Source organism: Eublepharis macularius, chromosome 1 (assembly GCF_028583425.1).
Source record: "Eublepharis macularius isolate TG4126 chromosome 1, MPM_Emac_v1.0, whole genome shotgun sequence".
Lineage (NCBI taxonomy): Eukaryota > Metazoa > Chordata > Lepidosauria > Squamata > Eublepharidae > Eublepharis > Eublepharis macularius.
In genome coordinates this window covers 58953817-58975957 of record NC_072790.1, presented here as the reverse complement: position 1 = coordinate 58975957, position 22141 = coordinate 58953817, and the positions used below count along the sequence as shown (strand labels likewise).

The window sequence follows — 22141 nt, the reverse complement described above, 5'->3', positions numbered from 1 at the left end:
GCTATGTAGAACTGAAGGAAAAAACTGATACAGCATGGCAATTTCCCTCTGTGCAGCATTTTTTTACTATGTAGTTTCTAATTTCAGTGAACATTCACAACATGCCAAAATGTACAATTTGAAAAATATTTTTCCCAAACATTTTTTCAGTGCTATAAAAGTTAAGTCCTTTTGGCATAGAAATAGTGATGGGTAAAATATATCCACCCTGACCCTGATAGCCCAGGCAAGCCTGATCTCATCAGATCTCAGAAGCTAATCAGGGTCGAGCCTTGGTTAGTAATTGAATGGGAGGCCTCCAAAGAAGACAAGCGTTGCAGAGGTAGGCAATGGCAAACCACCTGGGTTACTCTCTTGCCTTGCAAAACTCCAGCAAGGATTGCCATAAATCAGATATGATTTGAAGGCACTTTCCTCCACTGAAATACATCCGCTTGTTTTCAGTTTAATTCAAAATAATGTCAAAAGTTATTTATTGATTTATTTATTTTATTATATTTTTAACCTGCCCTCCTCACAAGTGGGCTCAGGGCAAGGTACAACATTAATTAAAATACAACCTAAAAACAATAAACAGAGCATAAAAACAGCAATCAATAAAACCATTCCAAGACGGGCAGTCCTGCACTCCTGCCCATTAGCATATAAAAAGGGGAGGTAGAAGCAGACAGATACATTACTGTACCCCTTTTCAGGGCAGCCAGCAGTGGACCCTCCATAACCCCTCATACAGGGAGACCGGTGGAAGTATCAGTGCTGATGGACTAAAATTAGCCATCATTATATTCCTGGTGGAACATCTCTGTCTTACAGGCCCGCCTAAATGATACAAGATCATGGCAGGCCCGAGTGTCCTCAGACAGAGAGTTCCACCAGGTTGGGACCAGGACCGAAAAGGCCCTGGTCCTGGTAGAGGCCAGCTGAGCCTCCCTAAGGCCAGGGACTACCAGTAGATGTTTTCTGGTTGAACAAAGTGTTCTCTGGGGCACAAACAGGGAGAGACGGTCCCTTAGGTATGCTGGTCCCAGTTCGTTTAGGGATTTATAGGTCAGAACCAACACCTTGAACTGGATCCAGAATTCTACTGGGAGCCAGTGAAGCTGCTGCAAGATAGGCGTAATGTGTGTCCTATACGAAGCTCCAGTTAGGACACGCACAGCAGCATTCTGGACCCGTTGAAGTTTCCAGATCAAGCCCAAGCACAGCCCTGCGTAAGCGAGTTACAGTAGTCCATCGTGGAGGTGACCATTGCATGGATCACTGTCGTTAGGTCCTGGGCCAAGAGGTAGGGCACCAGTTGCCGGGCCTGCTGAAGGTAGAAAAAGGCCGCCCGAGCCACAGCTGCAATATAGCCCTCCATAGACAAGGAGGAGTCCAGAATCACGCCCAAACTCCTAACCGATGGTACGGGCACAAGTGGTGCCCCCCCAAAGTTTGGGAGAAGGATCCCCGCCTCCCATAGCCCACAGCCCAAGTACAGGATCTCCATCTTCACAGGATTCAACTTCAGCCTGCTCTGTTCTACCTACCCAGACACGGCTTCCAGAGATCTCAACAGTGCGTCAGGTGCAGAGTCAGGTCGGCCGCCCATCAAGAGATACAACTAGGTGTCATCTGCATATTGATGACAACCCAGTCCGAAACTCTGCACCAACTGGGCAAGGGGGTGCATATAAAGATTGAACAACAGGGAAGAGAGTATCGCCCCCGTGGGACGCCGCACTCCAAAGGATGGCGTGCGGACAGTCTCTTGCCCAGCACCACCCTCTGTCCCCAACCGTGGAGAAAAGAGACAAGCCACTGCAAGGCTGTCCCACGAATCCCCACATCAGCAAGGCAGTGGGCCAATAACTCATGGTTGACCACGTTGAATGCTGCTAAAAGATCTAACAAGATGAGCAGCACTGACCTGCCCCAATCCAGGTGCCTACGGAGAGTCTGCGAGGGTGACCAATGTCAGGGCTTGCCGCCGCTGCCGCTGGGCGTGGCATTGGGCGGTCTGCTCCTGACGTCATAGGGGGGCCAGGGATGCTGCAGGACCCTGCTCTGTGAAAGGAGGGGCGGTATACCTCACCCAGACTCCCTCTCAGTCCCCTCGCTGGCCTGCTCAACCTGGCCTGCTTGCCCCCTGTGTCCTTCTTCATCCCCTCCTTCCAGAACTCTCCTCCAAACCTCCACTCTTGCATTGCACCGCTCTCACTCCACATTATCACTCCTTACTCACATCCACCACCACAGGGCTCTTCCCAGCCAGCTTTTATAGGGCTTCCTTCTACTGCCCCACCCCTCTTCCAGCCCAGTCTTGGGCTGCACCAAGCAGTTGCAGCTGGGGTAGCTGATCTGGCCCCACTGACCAGCACCAGCTGTGCCTTGTTCCCTGGCTGCCCAGCCTCCCTGCCTTGGCTGATTGCTGAAGGTCTGTCCAGCTGCAGTTCCCTGGCTAGCAGCTCGGCCTCCCTGGCTGAGCTGATGGCTGAAGGTGGGTCCAGCTGCGGCTCCTTGGCTGGTTGCCCAGGGCTTCCTGCAGAGTGCCTCCAATAGCCCCACCTGGAGTGGCTTGGCTTCTGGCAACTCCTGGGCCAGGCTACTATTTTCTAGCTGGGGCGTGGCTTTGGGCTGTTGGGGCTGCTGCTGCTTCTCCTCCTTAGGTAAGGTCTTTGGGTGGGTGACTGCTGGGCCCCCAATCCCTCTGCCCTTGCCCCCTTCTGCCTTGCTTAGTCCCCTTTCCTTCCCCAGGGGAGTGGGACTCGCTGGCTTCTCTCTGTCTCCCCCTGACTCCTGAGGCCCTGGGCCTTTGCCTCTTGCCCCTGGCGCCGGCAGGTTCTGGCTCCATTTGCCCGTGGGAGGGGATGACCTGCTGTCCCCAGGCTGCCCCCTCTGCTTGCCAGTCAGACCGGTTGACCTACTGCCTGCTGGCTGACCGGTTGACCTGCTGGCTGCTGGCTGCCCCCTCTGTTTGCCCGTCAGCCCGGTTGACCTGCTGTTCCCTCTTGTCAAGTCTGGGGGCTGGGGCTCAGACCCCGGACAACCAACATAGTCTCCGTCCCATGACCCGAACGGAATCAGGACTGGTTAGTTAGTTCTTCGGCCTTACAGGATCTGAGAGCTATAAGCAAAGAGTTGGCTATCCCTGCACTATCATATTTTAGCTTGCCTTTCCTTCAAGGAGTTCAGGATGGTGGTTTACCAATAGTCTTCCATTGCTCTGCTAAGTTTTATAAGAAAACTGAACATCTTAGCTAAAATGAGAAAATAGTTGTTCTTACCTTCTTCATCCATAATATAACTGGATGAAACACCATCAGTATCACTAACAGCAACAGCATATGTTCCCAAATCATCTTTATCAGGCTTTAGGAAATACAGTTTAGAACTAAAAAACAGTAAAAATGTGTGTGTATCAGTAGTTTGAAAAAGTAGGGATATTTTCAAAATACAGTTTTCCAGGATTTCAGTAAAAGGATTGTCAAACTTACTGATCTCCAATTGTTTCTACTTTAAATTTCTCATGATCATCTATCTCATCATAGAATTTACTCCAAGTAAAATGAGAAGCATCGGAAATCTCTTTGCAGTCAAAGGCAAGGTAAATATTACCCTCTTCATCCACACCTGCTGAGATTTCCTTGGTGTCTGTAAAATATGATTAGAAACATAATTACTAAGGAGACAAATGCATGTCTCTCTAGTTTTGATGAAGCATTTAAGCATGTACCTAAATTCTGAACAGTTTTAACTCATTCAACTTGTTGCTGAAGACAGAATAAATACACGGCTGGGAGGAAAAGCCCACAGTTTTCATTTTAGGGATTTCAGCAGGAGAAAATGGGGGCAAGTTTGCACATTATATATTAAGGTACATCATAGTCTCTAACAACGATAAGCCAACTAATTGTGCTAAGAATGATGAGATCAATTCCATGCATGTGGTGAGATTTTTCAGGCTTCCCTTCGTCACAGCATCTACATATGAGGGTCAAAGGACTCAGGGTCAAACCACACGAGACAAAATACACTTGACTTACACTTGAATTACACTCAAATTACAGAAGACACTCAAATTACCCATGTAATTCAAGTGTATTTTGTCTTGTATGATGAGATCCTCACCAGCATAGTATGTAGGATGGGGTTGGACCAGAACCCCAAATGGACAAAATTCCTATAAGCACATAGCACAAGCAATTTGGAACTCACATACATACATATATTTTATCTCCCTTGCCTTGACAGAAAAAGTTCAAATGCAGGAATAGCAGAATAAAATTTTTCATAGGCACAAAATTCAACAGGCATAAATGGGAAAAATTCTATTCAAAAGTATGTCATATTTTAAAATTTGATAGTAAGCAGTGCCAGTTCAGGTATGCTTTAACAATAGGAAGAAAATTGCCACTAGTAGGGACTGGGAAGGATATGACTAGTACCATCAGTGATGGCCCTGCCTGTTTTTCTTCATCAGCTATAGAAGTGACAAACACTCATTCTGGCCAATCAGAGTTAAGGTATATTGCAAATTATATATTCTATTCCTTCTAGCCAATTGACTCCTATAAAATGGCCTACTCCCTTCCTGTTGAAGGGTTGCGTGACAGACAGTTTCAAGTTCTCCCCTCCATTAGCCACAGCCAATCACTTTCAAGTGTTGATTTGGAATGCTGAAAAGAAAAAAAAGGAGGATTTTGACAGTTTAACTGCTGGCCAACTGACAGAGTTGGGGGTTGTTAGGTTTTGATGGGAGAAGGGTTAGGAGGTCAGCTGGTTAGCCTTTAGGGATTTTAGGTTATCCATTAGGGACTTCAGGTATTTTGAAGATTGGTAGGGATTGAGTGCTGTTCCTGTCAAAAACAGTTTAAAAGGAAGAGCCGATTTGCTCTGTGTTTTGTATTGTTCCTGTCAAAAAACAGTTAAAAGTTAAAAACCTTTCTGTTCTATGTGTGAATGAGCCAAACAAGAAATATGATTTGTAACTGTTACACATTCTCAAGCCCCAGCTCTCCAGTAACTGTTACTGTAATACTGAGAGGACTGGAGAAAAGGAAAACAAAGAAACAACCAAGCCACACATACCACTGAAATATACTTCTTAGTTGTTTTTATCAAGGCTACTTTGTGTTTCCTTCAAGCCTATAATCCTGTCATAATAGGTCAAGTGAATGTTGAGTGGCACCCTGAGTCCAGGCATTGCCCTTATTGAGGACTAGAAGACTAAGCAGCCCTAAAAGCCATAATTATTAAAATAAAAGTATCAGGGTAGGAAAACAAAATAAGTTTGTATAGCATGAACTTTAACTCCCTAGTTTCTAGGACTGGAGACAGGGTATTGTTGCAGGGTGTAGTAAGAGGTAACATCACCAAATTCTGTTCTGTGTTATAAAAGTAACTAGGCTACTGTTACCTATTCTCCATGTATAAAATATTATTTCTTATTATCAGCTGATTCCCATACTATTTATCTCATATATAACTAGTAGATTTTCCATATCATTAAAAATATCATTAAACACAAACATTATATATCTTTCTGCAGTTTAGAACACTGGATTAGAACCAAATTTAAGGATAAACTACAGTTTAAGGCATCACAATCTAAAGAAGAAGAAAATGAAAGCATCCCTATCCTATGCCATTGGTTGCCACCCAACCAGGCTTGAACCAACCACAGCAACAACTTATATTTTCAGTTTCCTTTTTGAGAGACAAATAAAATATAGACTGGGGGCTCATCATGTCATAATCTGGTCCTGGAATGAATCCAGTAGCTATTCGTTTATTAATTTCAAATATTTATAACAGCTTTCCTTTGAAATGACCAAGCTATCATACAACAAACACAAAAATATTAAAAACTCATTAATCATAACATTAAACAAATAACATATATAAATTAACATACTTGACTCATTAAGAGGAATCCTTAAATTATCAAGTAGAAGATGCTGTTATGTCAACATTTCTTTCGGAAAACCAAAATTAACAGTGCCCTGTGGACCGCCTCAGGCAGGCCATCCACAGAGACACGAACACTGTGAATTTGCTTTATACTGTGTCAAACCATTGGTTAACAAGATCAGTATAACCTACTCCTATTGAGAATGGGTCTTCAGAGGGTCAAGCTGAAGTCTTTTACATCACTTATTACCTAATTCTGGAGATGCCAGGAATGGGGCCTTCTACATGCAAAGCATATGCTCTGTCACTGAGCCATGTCCCCTTGTTCTTAATGGCAAAAGCCTCAGCTGAAAAAGAATAAATGTTTCTAGGGGGTACACAGTAAGCAGAGACTATGACGAGGAGTTTAATTGGCACATGGGTTCACACAGATTAACTCCTTTCTTCAGCAAAACAAGTATTCATCCAGCAGAAATTAGTCATTTAGTAAAAGGAAACCTTTGGATCCAATCCACAGAACATAATATCAAAGGAGCTTTTTCACTCAGTGTCACCCAGTTCTGCTCCGTCCTACAGCCCCCATTCCCACATGTATTTTGCCCGTGCGGATTCCATGATCTTCCATATAGCCTTTTTGTGGCTATAGGGGAACCCTATCCTTTCTTATTCATCAGTGGAAAAACTGGTTAGATTGCATGTTATATTTTCATACCTGGTTTAGACTGAACCAACACAGCTTCAGAAACATCAGATGCCTTGCCAATGCCAGCATCATTCACTGGACGAATTCGAAATACATAGGTTCTGCCTTCCTGTAACTCAGTAACCTTGAAGGAGATACACAATAATTCAATTGTAACAAATGTCGCCATTAAAATATATATATATATATACCATAGAAAATTCTTTTCTACCTTCAAATAACGGTGTGATGTTGGTTTCTCATTGAACGTGATCCATTCTTCACCTTCTTCTTGCTTGTAATCCACAAAATATCCACTAACAGGGCTGCTGCCAATGTAAATAGGAGCTTTCCAAAGAATCACAAGAGATGTATTTCTAACTTCACAAAATGTAAGGTCATAGGGAGGACCTAAAGAAGACCAGCAATTTAGTCAAAAGATATTCCTTGTGAAGCTTACAATTTCATATCATTTTTCTGTAGAAGTAATGGATTTTCCCATATAATCATTTTCGTGCTTAGTCTACCATCTGCTTCCTGATACAATTTCATTCCATCCTGATTGAATATCAATGAATTTACCACGTGATAACTTATCATAGTCTATACGTAAGCAATGTTGTCTGCAATGTTCTACCACGTCTTCACCATTCCGCAATTCAAAATCAGTTAAGTTTTCCTCACCATTTGGTAACACAACACAAGTTACAAGCTTACAAATTGGTCACATGCACACCTTCCCACTGGAGAGAAAGTTGCCAATTGGCACGTGTATGCACCTGTTGTATTCCTTAGGAAATAATTATTAATTAGTATTAATGTGTAATATGTTGATAGAGCATATATATCTAAACAAAGCCTTGTAGTTTCATTCTGAGATAGCAACTGTTTTAGCAGGAACTTTTATGAATCCAAACAGTATTTGTGTGAGAGAGGTTGGATATGAATAATTAATGATAAAGCAGTTTTATTTCATCGTTCTAATGTACCAAGCTGTACAATGAGTTTGGAATCAACTCTTTTATTGATTGTGAATGGTTTTGTGTCCAGCTATATTGATTTGGCTGTTTCCCCAGCAGTAGCACACATGAAATGTATATCAGGGGACTTTATATCTACCTGCTTATGTTTTCTGAAAAAGTATTTTTCATGCAGAGCAAGAAATGTATAGAGGAACATTCAGATTTAAATTTCTATAAAACTATATTCCTGTATTGAAATAGTTCCAATGAAACTTGCCTCACCAAAGTATGAAAACACTCTCATATACATTTTTGTAGCCAAGAATGAATAAGTCCACATATTCGTATTTAAACCCCGAAAGTAAGTATGTAGTGCCATCCTAAGCAAAGTTACACCATTTGAAGTCTATTGAAATCTATTATCTTAGAAAAGTGTAAACTCTGCTTTGGATAGCACTGATTCCCTAGTATTCACATATCCTCATTTCAGGAGAACCATAGTAGGCTTATGCCAATCTTCAAACTTAATTTAATACTGATTCATTTTTTAAAGTGGACAACAGGACAGAGCACCTATAAATCCAACATGTTTTGCAATTGAACTACCAGAATCTAAAGGTCTGGAATGAAATTTGAAGTATATAACAGTATGACATCTGCAAAGTATGGCATGTTTGACTAACACGCAGAAAGGCTGATAAGTGGAAGTTAGAGAAAGGCCTCCAAGAAATAAGGAACAATTCCCTTGACATCAGAATGAAAATAGCTGTTTTCTTTATACAGAGCCTGTGTGGTGCAGTAGTTAGACTGTCAGACTAGAAGCTGAGAAACCCAGGTACAAATGAATCCTTGATCTGCCATGGAAGCTTGCTGGGTGACCTTGGGCCCTTCATATACTCTCAGCCTAACCTACCTCACAGGGCTTTTATGAGGATAAAATGCAGGAGAGGAGAACAATGTAAGCTCCTTTGGGTCCCCAGTGGGGAGAAGGATGGGGTGTAAATAAAAAAAACCAATAAATAAATATGGTTCGAAAAGCCTTGCTGCTAAAAACACATCACTGAAAAATAAAGATCAAATGAATAGGGTTGACAGATGGTTTCTGGTAAAATACTGGACACAGGAGAGAGTGGGGCCCCTAGTACCCAGTGGGAGAAAGATTTCTGTGTGCGCGCTTCACGTATGTGCGTTCCTGGCCCCGGCACAATGATGCCACTTCCTGAAGTGGCTCTGCCAAGGTAGGAAGGAGCTGAGCATAGACTTCCCTTCCTACTCACTCACCAGCCTGGAGGTGGCCCAGCCCAGCTCACCGCTTCCCCTCCCTCACCCAGCCACCACCAGAGCAGAGGTCACCTACATGCCTAGCTCTAGGCAGTCTGGCCTGGGTGGGATGGGCTAGTCCTCAGGCTGCTGTTGCTAAGGGTTTTTTAACTGTAACAACTGGAATAATGCCAATGGCCTTCCACTCACTCAGGGCTGAATCTAGGGTTGCTGGAACCCAGGGCAACCCAAGTCTGGCTCCTTGCGTGTGTGCACAGTGTGCACACAATCCTGGCACTGTGTGATGACATCACAGGGAGGAGCGTGCGGCCCGTGTGGTTCGCCGGCTGTGACCCAAATGGCGCAGGTGGCCTCCCAGCCCCCCGTGCTGCCATTTACCTGCCCCGCAGGACAGGGGCGCACAGCAAGCCGGCCACCCCCTGTCCTGCGGGGCAGGCTGTGACCCAAATGGCGCGGGTGGCCTCCCAGCCCCCGTGCTGCAATTCACCTGCACCATAGGACAGGGGGCGTGCAGCAAGCCAGCCAGGGCAGGTGAATGGCACAGGCAACCTCCCAGCCCCCCGTACTGCCTTTTGCCTGCCCCACAGGACATGGTCCATGTGGCGGGGGGGCCTCCCAGCCCCCCCGCGCTGCCACCCACGCACTCCCGGCAGCTGGCAGCTGCACCCAGCGCCCCCTCTTTGGCAGCGCTGGGGGCAGACTACCCCCCTGCCCCCCATCTATCCAGCCCCGCACTGACTCACCCCCTAATAAAACATTTTTATTATTGTAAATAATATATTTGAATGTAACTATTCTTAACATTATTGTATTGTATTTAAAAATGATGCATAATAAACTTTCACTTATGAATTACTTATTTTAAAGAGACTGCAATAATCGTTGCCATTAACTATACTGTAAATATAGGCTGGGAGGAGGAGGAAGAGCACAGCACATATCCTCCAAGTTAGAAGAGGAGGAAATGGAGTGCCAAGGTTGCTCAGTCTGGAGGTTGTGCTGGATGTTGCTAGGGTTGCCAGATGACTAGCAGGAGGAGGAAATCCACTCCTCCTCACCACAAAAATATATTTATATGTCCGGTATTCTTACTCCATTTCCCTTGGACAGTCGAAGAAAATAATGGACTTTTTGGGTGAAAACCAGAGACCTGGCAACCCTACAAATAAACAAAACACATTACTCAGAAAGTGCTGTTTAATTCAGTTTGTAATGTACCCAACATTTTAAAATACAAATGTTTTAAAATACAAAGAGGATAAGCTACTTTGTAGGACCAAGTAAATGGCTTCAGACCCTCGATGGGGTGCCACTTGCGCCTGTACCAATGGTTAGAAGTCTAGGGGTGATCCTGGATGTTCCCCTGTCAATGGAGACCCAGGTCACAGTGGTTGCCAAATCTACCTTTTTTCATCTACGATAAACCAGGCAACTTGCCCCTTATCTATCAACCCATGACCTAACAACAGTGATCCAGACAGCAGTCACCTCCAGATTGGATTACTGTAACTCGCTCTACTCAGGGCTTCCCCTGGGCCTTCTCTGGAAATTACAACTGGTCCAGAATGTGGCTGCACATATCCTTATGGCTACACCATATAGAGCGCATATAACACCTGTTCTGCATTAGCTGCACTGGCTCCCAGTGGCGTTCCAGATTAAGTTCAAGGTTTTGATCTTAACCTATAAAGCCTTTAGCGAACGGAGACCAGCATATCCACAGGACCATCTCTCACCATATGTTCCCCAGAGGGTGCTCTGTTCAGCTGCTGGTGATTTCCAGCTCTAAGGATGCTCATTTGGCCTCAACCAGGGCCAGGGCATTTTCGGTCCTGGCACGAACCTGGTGGAACTCTCTGTCCATTGAAACAAGGGCCCAGCAGGATTTCCTATCTTTCCACTTGGCCTGCAAGACAGAGATTTTCTGCCAGGCATATGGCTGAGATCAAGGTCCAGGTGGGCTTCCATGCTGGTCTCCTGTTGGGGGGGAGTTTGAAGCAACCCTCTGTCCAGTTTCCCACCAGAATGTTAATATATTGCCACCCAGCGGTGATGGGCAGCCGGACGAGGGAGGGAGCAACAGCGAACAAATAACACATACACAGCCGGATGGAGTTAACAAGGCCACAACTTTATTGATAACAGTGACAGGAGCATTGGCCCGCATGGGGATCGGATCCCACATCGGCTGACCCGCCTGCCAGCTGATGCCCTCCAGCCCCCACAGCCCCTGCTGTGGGAGGGAAAACCGAGGGATGGCAGTTAGCGGGGTCAATTGGGTGTACACCCCTTATTGTCCCCCTGCCACCAGGGAGTGAGCTGTTGTAGGCAGGGCCCCTGAGCTGGGCACCGCCCCGTGGCCCTGCTCCCTGAATTCCTTATGGGAATCCCCTATAAATGGGGTTCGATGTGGCCTCAAGCCCCATCTCCCCCCAGAGGGATCGGATCCTGATGCCAAACCGCCCCCCAAAAGAAGCTGTGACAAGAAAGAACCAAAAAAACAACACTGTAAACCTAACCGAAGAGGGAGAGGAGGGTGGGAGAAGCACTCTCACCTCAGACACACTCCTTTGTATGATCCCTCTATTAATGTTGTAGACTCCTGTGAAGAACAGAAGGCATCCCTACGCAGAGAACAGTTACAAGTTGCTGCATTTCAAGGGACTGACCACACAGAAGTCAGAAAGACTGAGACCTGGGTCTGCTTGAGTAAAAAAGGCCTGTTTTGTTACATGATTGTTGTTATATATGATTTATTATTGTATTGTTCCGAATAAGATGGGATTTTTTCCAAGTTTGTTCATTGTTATCTTTTATAAATGTGAGTGTCACAAGGTGGGATCACACTGTCATAGACATGAACTCTCCCAGTTCTTAAATTAGATATATCTATTTATCTGATATTGCTCCTTGAACAAAACAGGTTACACAAACTGTGGTTAAAATCTAATGTGCTAATTATTGCCACTGCATGACAAACGATAAAACTACAATTCAAAAAATTGCATTAAGTTTACAAATAACCAAACTACTTACCTGGCTCTGGCATTGTCCACGCTTCACATTTGAAATGTTCACTGGGATCAGATGCCTGTCCTATGCCAGCTATATTCGCAGCAGCAATTTTGAATTCATAATACGCATTTTCTGTCAAATCCTCTACCTTTGCAGAACAGTGGACATTAAACAAAATTAATTCGGATAATATTCCTATGTCTTTCCAAGTGGCTGTAAAATATTCAGTCCATACATTTATTCAGATTTAACTTCAGTGCCATTTGAAAATGAATGTGCAAGGGGAAAGGTCTTGCTCTAAATACTTTTACAGAAATTGGGACAAGTGCCATCAAGGTAGTTTGGTTATCTATTGCAATTAAAAACAAAAAAAAGGAAAAAATGACCTGAGATACTTAAAATGGGTAGGTTTTGAGGCATCAACTTTTGTAGGCAACAGTCAAGAGATGTCCACAGAAGTTCATCTCTGAAGAAATTAATTGACAGTCATTGTTGCTTAATATTTGTGTGTGTGTATACATGCACATGTACTAGGGTTGTCAGTTCCCCTTACCATTCCCATGGGAGAGAGGGGACCTAGCACTCATCTTTCTTTTTGTCAACACACACGTGCTCCTGGGGTGGCATGAGGACATCACTTCTGGGAAGTGATGTCATTGTGCAAGGCCCGGGAACACTCTGGTGCTTCACCGCTGCACAGTGTTCCCAGGGCAGTGCACTGGGAGTGACATCATCACACCACCCCAAGAGCACACCTGGGAGGCCTGTTCCCGCATATTTCCCCCCAGCTGGCCAGGTGAGTGGGGAGGCAAAGGTGAGAGTGGGGGGATCCTCTGCCCCCACCAGGAGATCTGGGTCCCTAACAAGCACACACACAGATACAGATATGCACACAGTCAGGGCCCAGGCATTGTTTGGGGGGGGGGGGGCGGGGGGGGCAGTACAAGCTTGTAAAATGCTCCCACACACATCAATACCATAATTCCTCAACCCATAAATACAGTCTCATGAGAACCATGAGAAAAGTTTACTGTAGTTATGAAAAAAGATTATTGTAGTTATAAAATTACCGTTACATAGTCTGCATTTCTGGAAAATGCCCACTTCTGCAACTTTTTGTTTAATAATAACTTTTTCGCCACTAAAAAGGAATTATCCTGTCAATGTCTCTTAAAAATACTAATGGACTGACAAGGGTACAAAGATGAGGTCAATTAACTTAAAGTTTTATTTTCCTGACCTTTTTCATTGCAAAATCATGCACTAGCCCCCTTCTCCAGTCAATTTCTCTTGCAAGTTCACACTTAATAGACAAGATGGCTTGGTGGCTTAACCGTTCTGACCCCATTGTAGAACACTCACCGTTTTTGATGAGTGCTAGCTTGCTGAAACTTTCACCGTTTTCCACAGCTATTGGCGGTGTGCAAAGAATCTGTATAGCTATGCACACTATACTGAAAATTAGTTACCACAGACTCAGTTTCTACATTGAGATCATTTGTTCATCTGCTTCCCTAGTTATTGTATTGTTGCCTTACTGCAGAAAGGCCTTGTCTGATTTGAAAAACTGGTAGATTGGTTTCCTTTATTTTTGTTCCCTTTCTTTTATCTCTTTATGTTTTTGGCTGCTTGTTTTTTATTTCTAGCCACCACCAAACATAGCAGCATTGATCGTATGTGTTTGTGATTTCCTTCTTTACATACATTTTGGGCCTGCAAATCCTACAAGAAGCAGAACTTGCACCCGCTGTTTATGGTGTTTTGCGGGAGTGCACCCAGGGCGGCACATGGCCTACGCAATGATGTCACTTCCTGGAAGTGATATCATCACGCAGGCTGGGAGTGCACATGCACAGACCGTGCATGACAGGTACATCAGAAGGTAGATGCCAGGCCTCTAACCTCCCACCTGGGTGTAGAGGAACCTGGCAACCCTATCTCACCTGCTCTGAAAGGAAGACTCTATGGTATTATTTCCTGCTGAGGCTCCTCCCCTCCTCAAACCACTCCTTCCTGATGCTTCACCCCCAAAGTTCCAGAAATTTCCCAACCTGGAGCTGGCCACCCTACCAAGAGGCCCAGCAATTTAGAGTATTGCTTGAGATTACTATTCAAACACTGTTTCTGATTGGCTCCAGCAAAGTTCACAAATTCTGAACAACAGATACATAGATACAAGGAAATACGTTTTTATAAATATCCTCAGGCATGATCTGCAGTTTATCCTCATTTTTTTCCTTTTTTTCCTCTCATGGTAATGGGGATTGCAGCCTGGGCCTCAGTAAAGTATACCCTTCCCATATGGGGGTCCTGGACTCAACCAGTTACAAACCATGAAAAGAAAGGTATGAAAGAAGAGGAACAGAAATGGGTTTTAATGAATTCAGGCTCCACTTTGTGATTGTTTCTTTTTTCCCCCAGAGGATTGTCCTCCCCTATCTGAAGTATTGTTAATGTTAATTAATGGATCTGAAAATATGATCATTCAGCATGATTCCATTTAACAGTCAGTAGATTTTTAAGAAGCCTATACGGTCACTGGACACACCTCTGTCATTTTCTTCCCATTACCAACAGAGTCTGTTATCATCTAATTCCACACAGTATATAGGGATTATAAAGTCGTAAAGCAGTATTCAGTTAGAGTTGCTATGTGTTACCTACCACAAAACTAGCAAGAGAAATATTGGTGCATCATTATAAGAATTCAATTAAAGCTACTATTATTTTACTTACTAAGGGAAAAGATAAATCTATAAACCATGTTATATATTTGAATTAGGTTGACAGATACCCACTGGTGGTGGTAAACGCACAGTAGTTTGCCCCTCTGCCCACCAATTGCTGGTGATTAGCAGGAGGAGGCAGGTGACCTGGTGATCACCCACCATCAGCAGGCAGCCTGGACAAATGGGCACACTAAGTCCCAGCCCCCCACACAATCACATCACTTCTGGAACTGACATGCTGAGTGTGGGAGTGTGCACATGTTTCATGCCAGGGCCAATTCTTAAAGAAACCTATGTTTTGGGAAGTCTGGGTAAGTGCTGATCCCCCCTCCCCCACCCACCCTCCCGCCAATCACCAGAAAGGCCTGCTACCTGTTGAGGTGGATAGTCCTACCTGCAAACTCTGGGATACCTTGCTCACTAATCCTTAATATACATTATGATTATGTAATGTCTTCTTTAACACTGATGGAACTCTGCCTTCTATACATGACATGTTGATGTCCACCATGAACTAATGCAATGTCATATCACAGCAAGATGGAAGAATGGAGAATTAACTGGCCATCATAAATATATATAAATCATACTATGCACCATATTGCTGACTTGTTATGTATTGTAAAACTGTTATGTCCTTAAGCAGCTGAAAAATGATCTGTCTCACATGGACTACCTATGCAGCTGGAACATGAGCTACCTGTGCTTGAGACCCAATACAGAAAGAGCTAGCTGAGTCAGCACATGGTAGGGGCATGTTGCTTTGTACTTGTGCCAAACCAAGGGTTCCAATTGCCCCCTATGTTATCTCATCTAATGAAGGGAAGCTGCACAGATATAAGCATGGATGAAATTTTTTGCTTCTTTACTTTTCTTCCAGTAAGTAGTTTGGACCTGACTGGGTACAACAACCAAAGTAAACAGTAAAAATAAAACAAAATTAAATCTAAGTACTAAAACAGAGAAAGAATACTGACCGTATAAATTCTCTCTGTGGTAAGAGAAGAGTTGACTTCATGCCAGTTACGGTGATGAGCCTCCCGTTTGTCTATGTAATAACCCAGAATATTTGATCCCCCACTGTATCTTGGAAGTTTCCAGCCAATGGTCATTGATTGGCCATCACAACTGAGAAGTGTGATTCCATAAGGATATGATGGACATGCTAAATTTAAGAAGTCAAACAGGCAGAACATTAGACTACTGTCCAGAAATACAACAGCCCATACAAAGAATGTCAAGTTTCTTCTCTTCACTGGGGGGAAGCGGGGTCAAACTAGACATGACAAAAGGAAATCTGTGAAAGGTCCCCCCCTTTAAAAAAAAATTAACAGACTAGGGGAAGGGCATAATATCAAGACAAGTATGGAAGAAGTTAGATTAACTATTTTCACCATCTCAAATGAAGTCCTCCTCCCCAAATGCTATCTACATGCCAGGGAAAACATGCAGGGATGCACTTTGACACAACCTTCTTCTCAAAGAGATAAAATACTTTTATTGCACTAAATATATTACAGAGGACAGAAATACAAGGGAAATAATATCATGGTATAAAGGATAGTCAGAACTTTAAAAAGAAAAAAAAACATTCAAAGTGGTCTTACTGGAGATGCATTGAGGTGACCTGGCATCCCAATCCAAGCCGATGGGATAGATGTTACATTTCGAAAGCATAGGAAATAGAGGCAAAATGCTCTCCCCCCTGACCCCCACCCACACATCCTCTTTGCTCCTGGTCCAGGAGCATACAAAAAACATACAGATCTTTTTAACCCCTTCCCCTGAAGGGTGGACTCCCCAACCACCCATCCCTTATGTGTCCTTCAGGCCAGCTTGTACCCATGCCCACTTTGTACATAGTCTCTGGCTTAACTAGCTATCAAAATTCACATAAACAATAATCCTTCTGGCCCGGTATGACAGTTAAGCTTCATCTCTTCTCAGTGGCAATGTGAGAAGTTTATTGCCCTCTCTCTTGAGAAGGACAGTCTCCTCAGGGAGACTGGAGGGGGGGGGCTAAATTAAAGGTCATTTCATCCACAACAGCTTTTACTTATATAGGGAAAGTGTGCAGTATACTTGGCAAATATTTCCAAACAGGAAAAAAAATTAATATTCAGTGAACAATTTCTAATATCTAAATGAAAACGTGCTTGGCAACTGGATTATAACTGGGTGATAAATTTTTCTGCTGAGAGGAATCTACTGCTTTTACATCCATTTCTTTAACATTTCACCTGGAAATGGGCCCTGGTTAGCAAACTGTTTTATTTCAAACCTTAAGCTTTACAGAAAGTCACTTACTGAGGGCTGCCTGTACAGTTATAGGCTCAGACTCCTGAGAATTTTCGCTCATTCCCACTGCATTTGCAGCTTTCACACGGAAGATGTATTTCTCTCCTGTTTCTAAACCATGAACTGCAAACCTAAAAGAAATAAGAAGGGGATTTTTTACTTTCAATTTATGTTACACAGAGACAATCCCCATCCTATATATAAATCAAAATCCCATTCCAGAAAATGGGAATGAGACAGAAAGACAATAGAATCTAAAGCCAGACTACAGGGGTGTGGATTTTTACTTATCAAAATGACTTGCTCAAAGTTCACTATAAATTAATTAATAGTTGAATAAACAAGAATTATGTGAATTAAGTACTGTCCCTGATTAAATTGTCATAAATATTTCTTACAAATAGAGCAATATAATCAAAAATAAACAACAGCATCCAGAGGAGATGCCCTTAAATAAGACGTAACATTCTGCCACTGAAATCACTGCTTAAATTTGGATGAATTAGGACTGGAGAATATTTATGTCTTTATTAGATTCTGACAATTGGGAGACCCACAAGGACTATTTGCCACCTGGGGGACCCTAGTTCGGTGGAAAGGCAGCACAGAAATGGTAGTAGTAGCCATAGCTGTAGTAGCAGTAAGAATAAGAATCTGTGTCCAAATTCTGAAAACCAGTGAAGATTCTCAACACAAATATCAGGAAAGATGAACTCTGCATTCTGTGCCAGCTGTAGTTTCTAAAGGGTGGAAGTGAACATACCAAGTTGTCCACCAGTCCATCTAGCCTACTATTATGTACTCTGATTGGCAGCAACTGTCCAAAGCTTCAGGTAGGGGTCTTTCCCAGATTTGATGCATGATTATTTTAATGAAGATGCCACAACTGAGCCTGGGATCTTCTGTGTGCAAGGTTATCACACCTACTTCTTGGACCTTCTGAGATCCAATTTAAAATTACAACAATAGCTTAGGAAAGCGATCAAATTCTGTACGGTCAGGACAGAGGAACCTCATGAGTAAAGTCACTGATGTGGGTTCCCCCCCCCCTGCCAATATTACTTCCCTGTAGAAAGGAGTCAAAGAATTCTCCCTGCTCACACTGTCCTGCCATTTAGATATTAAATGGGGCTGTGTATGTTTCTGAAGCTATATTCAAGACAAAACAGACACTGAATTTAGTAGAAAATAAAAAATAAAGTGTTTTATATACCTGTTATACTTGATAGGCTTATGATTACACGGTTCCCAGCGATTTGAGCCCACCACAGAACAGTCAATATAATAGCCGAACAGATCTTCTTCATGTTTTGGCTTATCCCACTGTACAATAACAGAGGTCCTTGTATTTCTTGTTGCCACTATGCGTCCCGGAGCAGATGGAACAACTATGCCACAGAAAAAAGCATTTACTCTATTTGTAATTTATATACATACAGGGAAGTAAGTGGTTATGTGGTTAGACTACTTGTACCAGCAAACAAATTCTTAAAACAGAATATCCCAACTGCTGAACCAATGCAACACTAGTACAGTTCAGCCAAAGCTCAAAGCTTTAAGGCCCATTGATTTGAATGGAAATGGCTCTGTGATTATTACTTCCACTGAGACCTTAACAACACTTAACTTTAACAGAATCATGCTCCAAGACATTACACTGGTGGTCATATTGTGCCCTGTGGCTTTAAAGTGATATTATTATGATTCTTCAGAAAGGCACACTGATAACAACAGTGTGTTAATTAAGCAAGATTACTGATTAAAATATATCATGATCCCCAACATGGTGCCTGCCAACCTGTTGTCTTGATTCAAAATCCCCTGCACACTTTATCCTTTTTTCAGATAACTTTCTTCTCACTGTTCTTTTTCACCTATTAATACTCCTTCCTTCTCTTTCCTGCCACTTTCACATTCTGCCATTCCATTTTTTTTTGTTGAGTCTCTGAATCCTACCCCATGTCATTTCTACAGTGGGCTTTGAAGTGCACTAAAGATGATGAAAAGACAGACAGGTTGCAAGTGTGCTCATGAAATTTGGTGAGGAGGGGGAGCCAAGCATCAGCTGCTTTTAGGAAGTCTGGGCAGTAGGCAGAGCATAAAGTTTTTAGTTTGGCTCAGATTGTCTGTTACAGCATTCCTACAGCTTGAGACTACTTTGCCCTAACAGCTCCAGAAAAAGGGGGGACAGACCCCACTACAATCAGTAAAGGAAAATAGGAGAATCTCGAGAAGAGACAAAGATGAAGGAGGAAAGAGAATGGAAGATTTACGCTCCTGCAGCATTAGCCAAGGAAACTCATGTTGCTCTCCTAACACCTGTCACATCCAAAATACCTTAAAACTCATGCCAAATAAAATCCATTGTACACAGGATTATGTGGTCCCTAGTAATGGTTTCAACTGGATTCCTCTAGCAGAGGGCCCCCTGCTGTAAAATAGATGGTAACTAAGGCTACTCACCACAAGTTGTTTCAATTGGATAAATATTAATAGACTCAGGCAATTACACTAATATCTGAATCTTTTCTTGATTCCCTACTTTCCATTCCTTACTCCCTTTCCACAGAATTTACATTTAATGGAAGTTATTTTTTAAAATTAGAAGTATGAAAGAGATTAAGGTCCCCTACGGCAGTCATTTTGTAGTGATACTTACTGCCTTCTTTCAAAATTCTGAAAGTACTCACACATTCAACAAGGTCAGGGCCCCGATAACATTTTATAACTCTGATCTAAATAAATGGTTAAACGTTCCAAAAACACAACTTCAATTTGAAAGCTTTTATTTTATTTTTAGATTGATATATTTTAAGAATGATAGTTGCAAGGGATGACTAGGCTCATGGAACTCTGCTTGAGAGATTCCCTAGAAATGTTTTAAATAAATATACAAATAACTCTAGACTTGCGTACAACTAACAGTTACCCACAGTATTGCCATCTTCTTTGGTATGCTGTCAAATAGAGTGTGGTTTAAATTGGATACGTTGATGGAACAGCCTGCTTTTTAGCATCATTTCAATGTTTTGTCTGACTTTGCTCAGGCTTACAACACTACCTTACCAATGGAATCTTGAGCTTGAATAGGAGGTGTTATTTCGGAAGGATCACTAATCCCATGCTTGTTCGCTGAAAAAACTCGGAACACATAGGACTTCCCTTGGGCAAGATCAAACACTGCGTAGCGAGGAGATCTTACTGCCACTTGGTCATTGACTCTCTGCCAGCTTCCACTGCCAACAACAGACTATAAAAAAAAATGATAAAGATGATTACTATCTTGTGAGAGTTGCCAGAAGAATTCCTCTTTCTTGTGAGGAGGCTGCCAGCTATCTGCTTGGTTAGTATGATGTGGGATTGCTAACTCAAAGGCAACATAAGGCAGCCTTTTTATTTCATCTTGTGCTTGTTTGTCCATGCACAGCTTAATGAATAATAGAACATTAGAAGAAACTTCCTAATGGTAAGAGCAATTTGACAATGGAAAAAAATTACCAAGAGGGGATCTCAAATGAAAGCTGAACAGTCATCTGCCAGGAATGCTCCAGTTTGGATATCCTGAACTGAGCAAGGGCCTATTAAGCCCTCTCCAAATCTAGAACTTATGGGCTTGTCTCCTGCTTAAAATTTCTATGGACTGAAGGATTTCTGTTCATAGAGAGTACCTTCCTCCACCCCCTCCCACTGAAGCCCCAAATGCCCCTCAAAATTCTGCTCCTAGGGGATGGAGGACCTCCAGGAACAGCTTGGGTGGGAATCAAGTCTTCCTTGGGACAAGATAATCAGAAAAATTCAGCCCTGCTTCTGTCTGCAGAACATTTAGATGAGATTAAAGTCTAGGTCTATGTCTCTATGAATTATAGGAGCAGAGGGGTTTTTTTTAAAACTTACAAACCAGATACTTTTAAAAGCAGGCATTATTCTGAGAACCTGGAAGCTCTTTGAGAAAACTTAGAATGAACCCCATTCTGAGCATTGCTTAGTTGTGGGAAAGGTATTACTTGACTATCATTCATGAGAATCAAATAGTTTTGTTATTCACTTGTGCTGTTATATCTAATAGTAACACATCTTCCTCTTTGTTGACAGAAAATAAACATGAGGCACCAGAGTTGGGCTAAGGTTCCATGTTGCCCTAGTATAAGGGAAGTTAACCTCATCAAGAAAACAGCCCCATTGATTACCACTATCTGTTACTCACTCAAGGCAGCTCACTATATAATCCCTCTAGCACTTTGTAACAGGAAGGCTAAAGAGTCATAGTTTCTTAGTGGTGCCTATAGTAACACTACTGGCCACCTTGATCTCATTTCCCACAGAAGTAACTTAACATGAAAAATCTCTCTATCGTTGTGCCTTGTTTTTCAACACATATTAAATAATGCAACTCATAACTTCTCATGCTTTTTCTGTCTTCCCGCTGCAAAGCCTTGGGTTTGCTCATTTTATTGTTTTTCTTGCCTCTGCTGAGAATGATTTGAAAGTAAATGGTATGTGGCCATGAAATGCCTTGCAGCTGACTGCAACTATATGGCACAGTACCTTCTCAATGAAATATGATAATGGCTCTTTGCCACGGGGAACAGGTGGATCCCAGCTGAGTACAACATATGTTTTGCTGGTTTCTGAAGCATGTACATTGGTGGGAGGTCCTGGAATCTTAACTTCGCCTAGAGGAGTAATAAACTCAGTAAGTGTTAAATGCCAGATTAACCTCCCAGGTCAGCGCTTATGAAGGAGCTTGTCTTTCTGAACTCCCTTGCTAGAGTGCATTGGTTGGCTATTAAAGGGCTATAATATCAGCTTTGCAGTTTATTCAGAAGGCTGCCCCATTCTATTTTGAGAAACCAACACAAGCCAATTAAAAGGGGGAGCATTGATTTTTCACAGCCAAAGTAAAATTTTCAACGTGTATATTTGTCTCACAACATTTTTTTAATATTCCTTTGATCATATTGGAATTGCTTTAATCTGCTCTACTAAATGGCTTGATAGTCTTTGCACTTTATGCAAATACAAGAAAGGGCTGATCAAAGACATGAGACTAAGCGCTTCTGCTACTCAAAATCGAGCAAGGAAAATAATGCTCATGAAAGATCACAGCAATTAAATATAAAACAATACAAGTAAAACACAGAAATTGTAGAAGAAATCTTTGCACCAACATCAAAATGAGTAATGAAGGATCAGATTCTACTGTTTACAAATGGAAGCAGATCTTCTCCACTGCCACCCTCCTCCAGAAGCACTGTGTAACCCCAGCTCAGCTGCTACAAGGA

At 42.7% G+C, this 22141-nt stretch overlaps 1 protein-coding gene across 2 annotated transcripts in view; it reads right to left on the bottom strand.

The window, feature by feature from the left end:
- The window catches only part of MYOM2 (myomesin 2), a 105265-nt gene that overhangs the window by 29689 nt on the left and 53435 nt on the right, over window positions 1-22141 (bottom strand). For both annotated transcript variants that reach the window (XM_054982628.1, XM_054982636.1), the window contains exons 14-23: window positions 21405-21532; window positions 19926-20109; window positions 18073-18247; window positions 16869-16990; window positions 15539-15726; window positions 11854-11980; window positions 6807-6985; window positions 6605-6719; window positions 3477-3633; window positions 3267-3373 (exon numbers count right to left, since the gene is read on the bottom strand). In XM_054982628.1, the coding sequence (XP_054838603.1) occupies window positions 3267-3373; window positions 3477-3633; window positions 6605-6719; window positions 6807-6985; window positions 11854-11980; window positions 15539-15726; window positions 16869-16990; window positions 18073-18247; window positions 19926-20109; window positions 21405-21532 (1482 nt within the window). The remainder of the gene's footprint in view (window positions 1-3266; window positions 3374-3476; window positions 3634-6604; window positions 6720-6806; window positions 6986-11853; window positions 11981-15538; window positions 15727-16868; window positions 16991-18072; window positions 18248-19925; window positions 20110-21404; window positions 21533-22141) is intronic.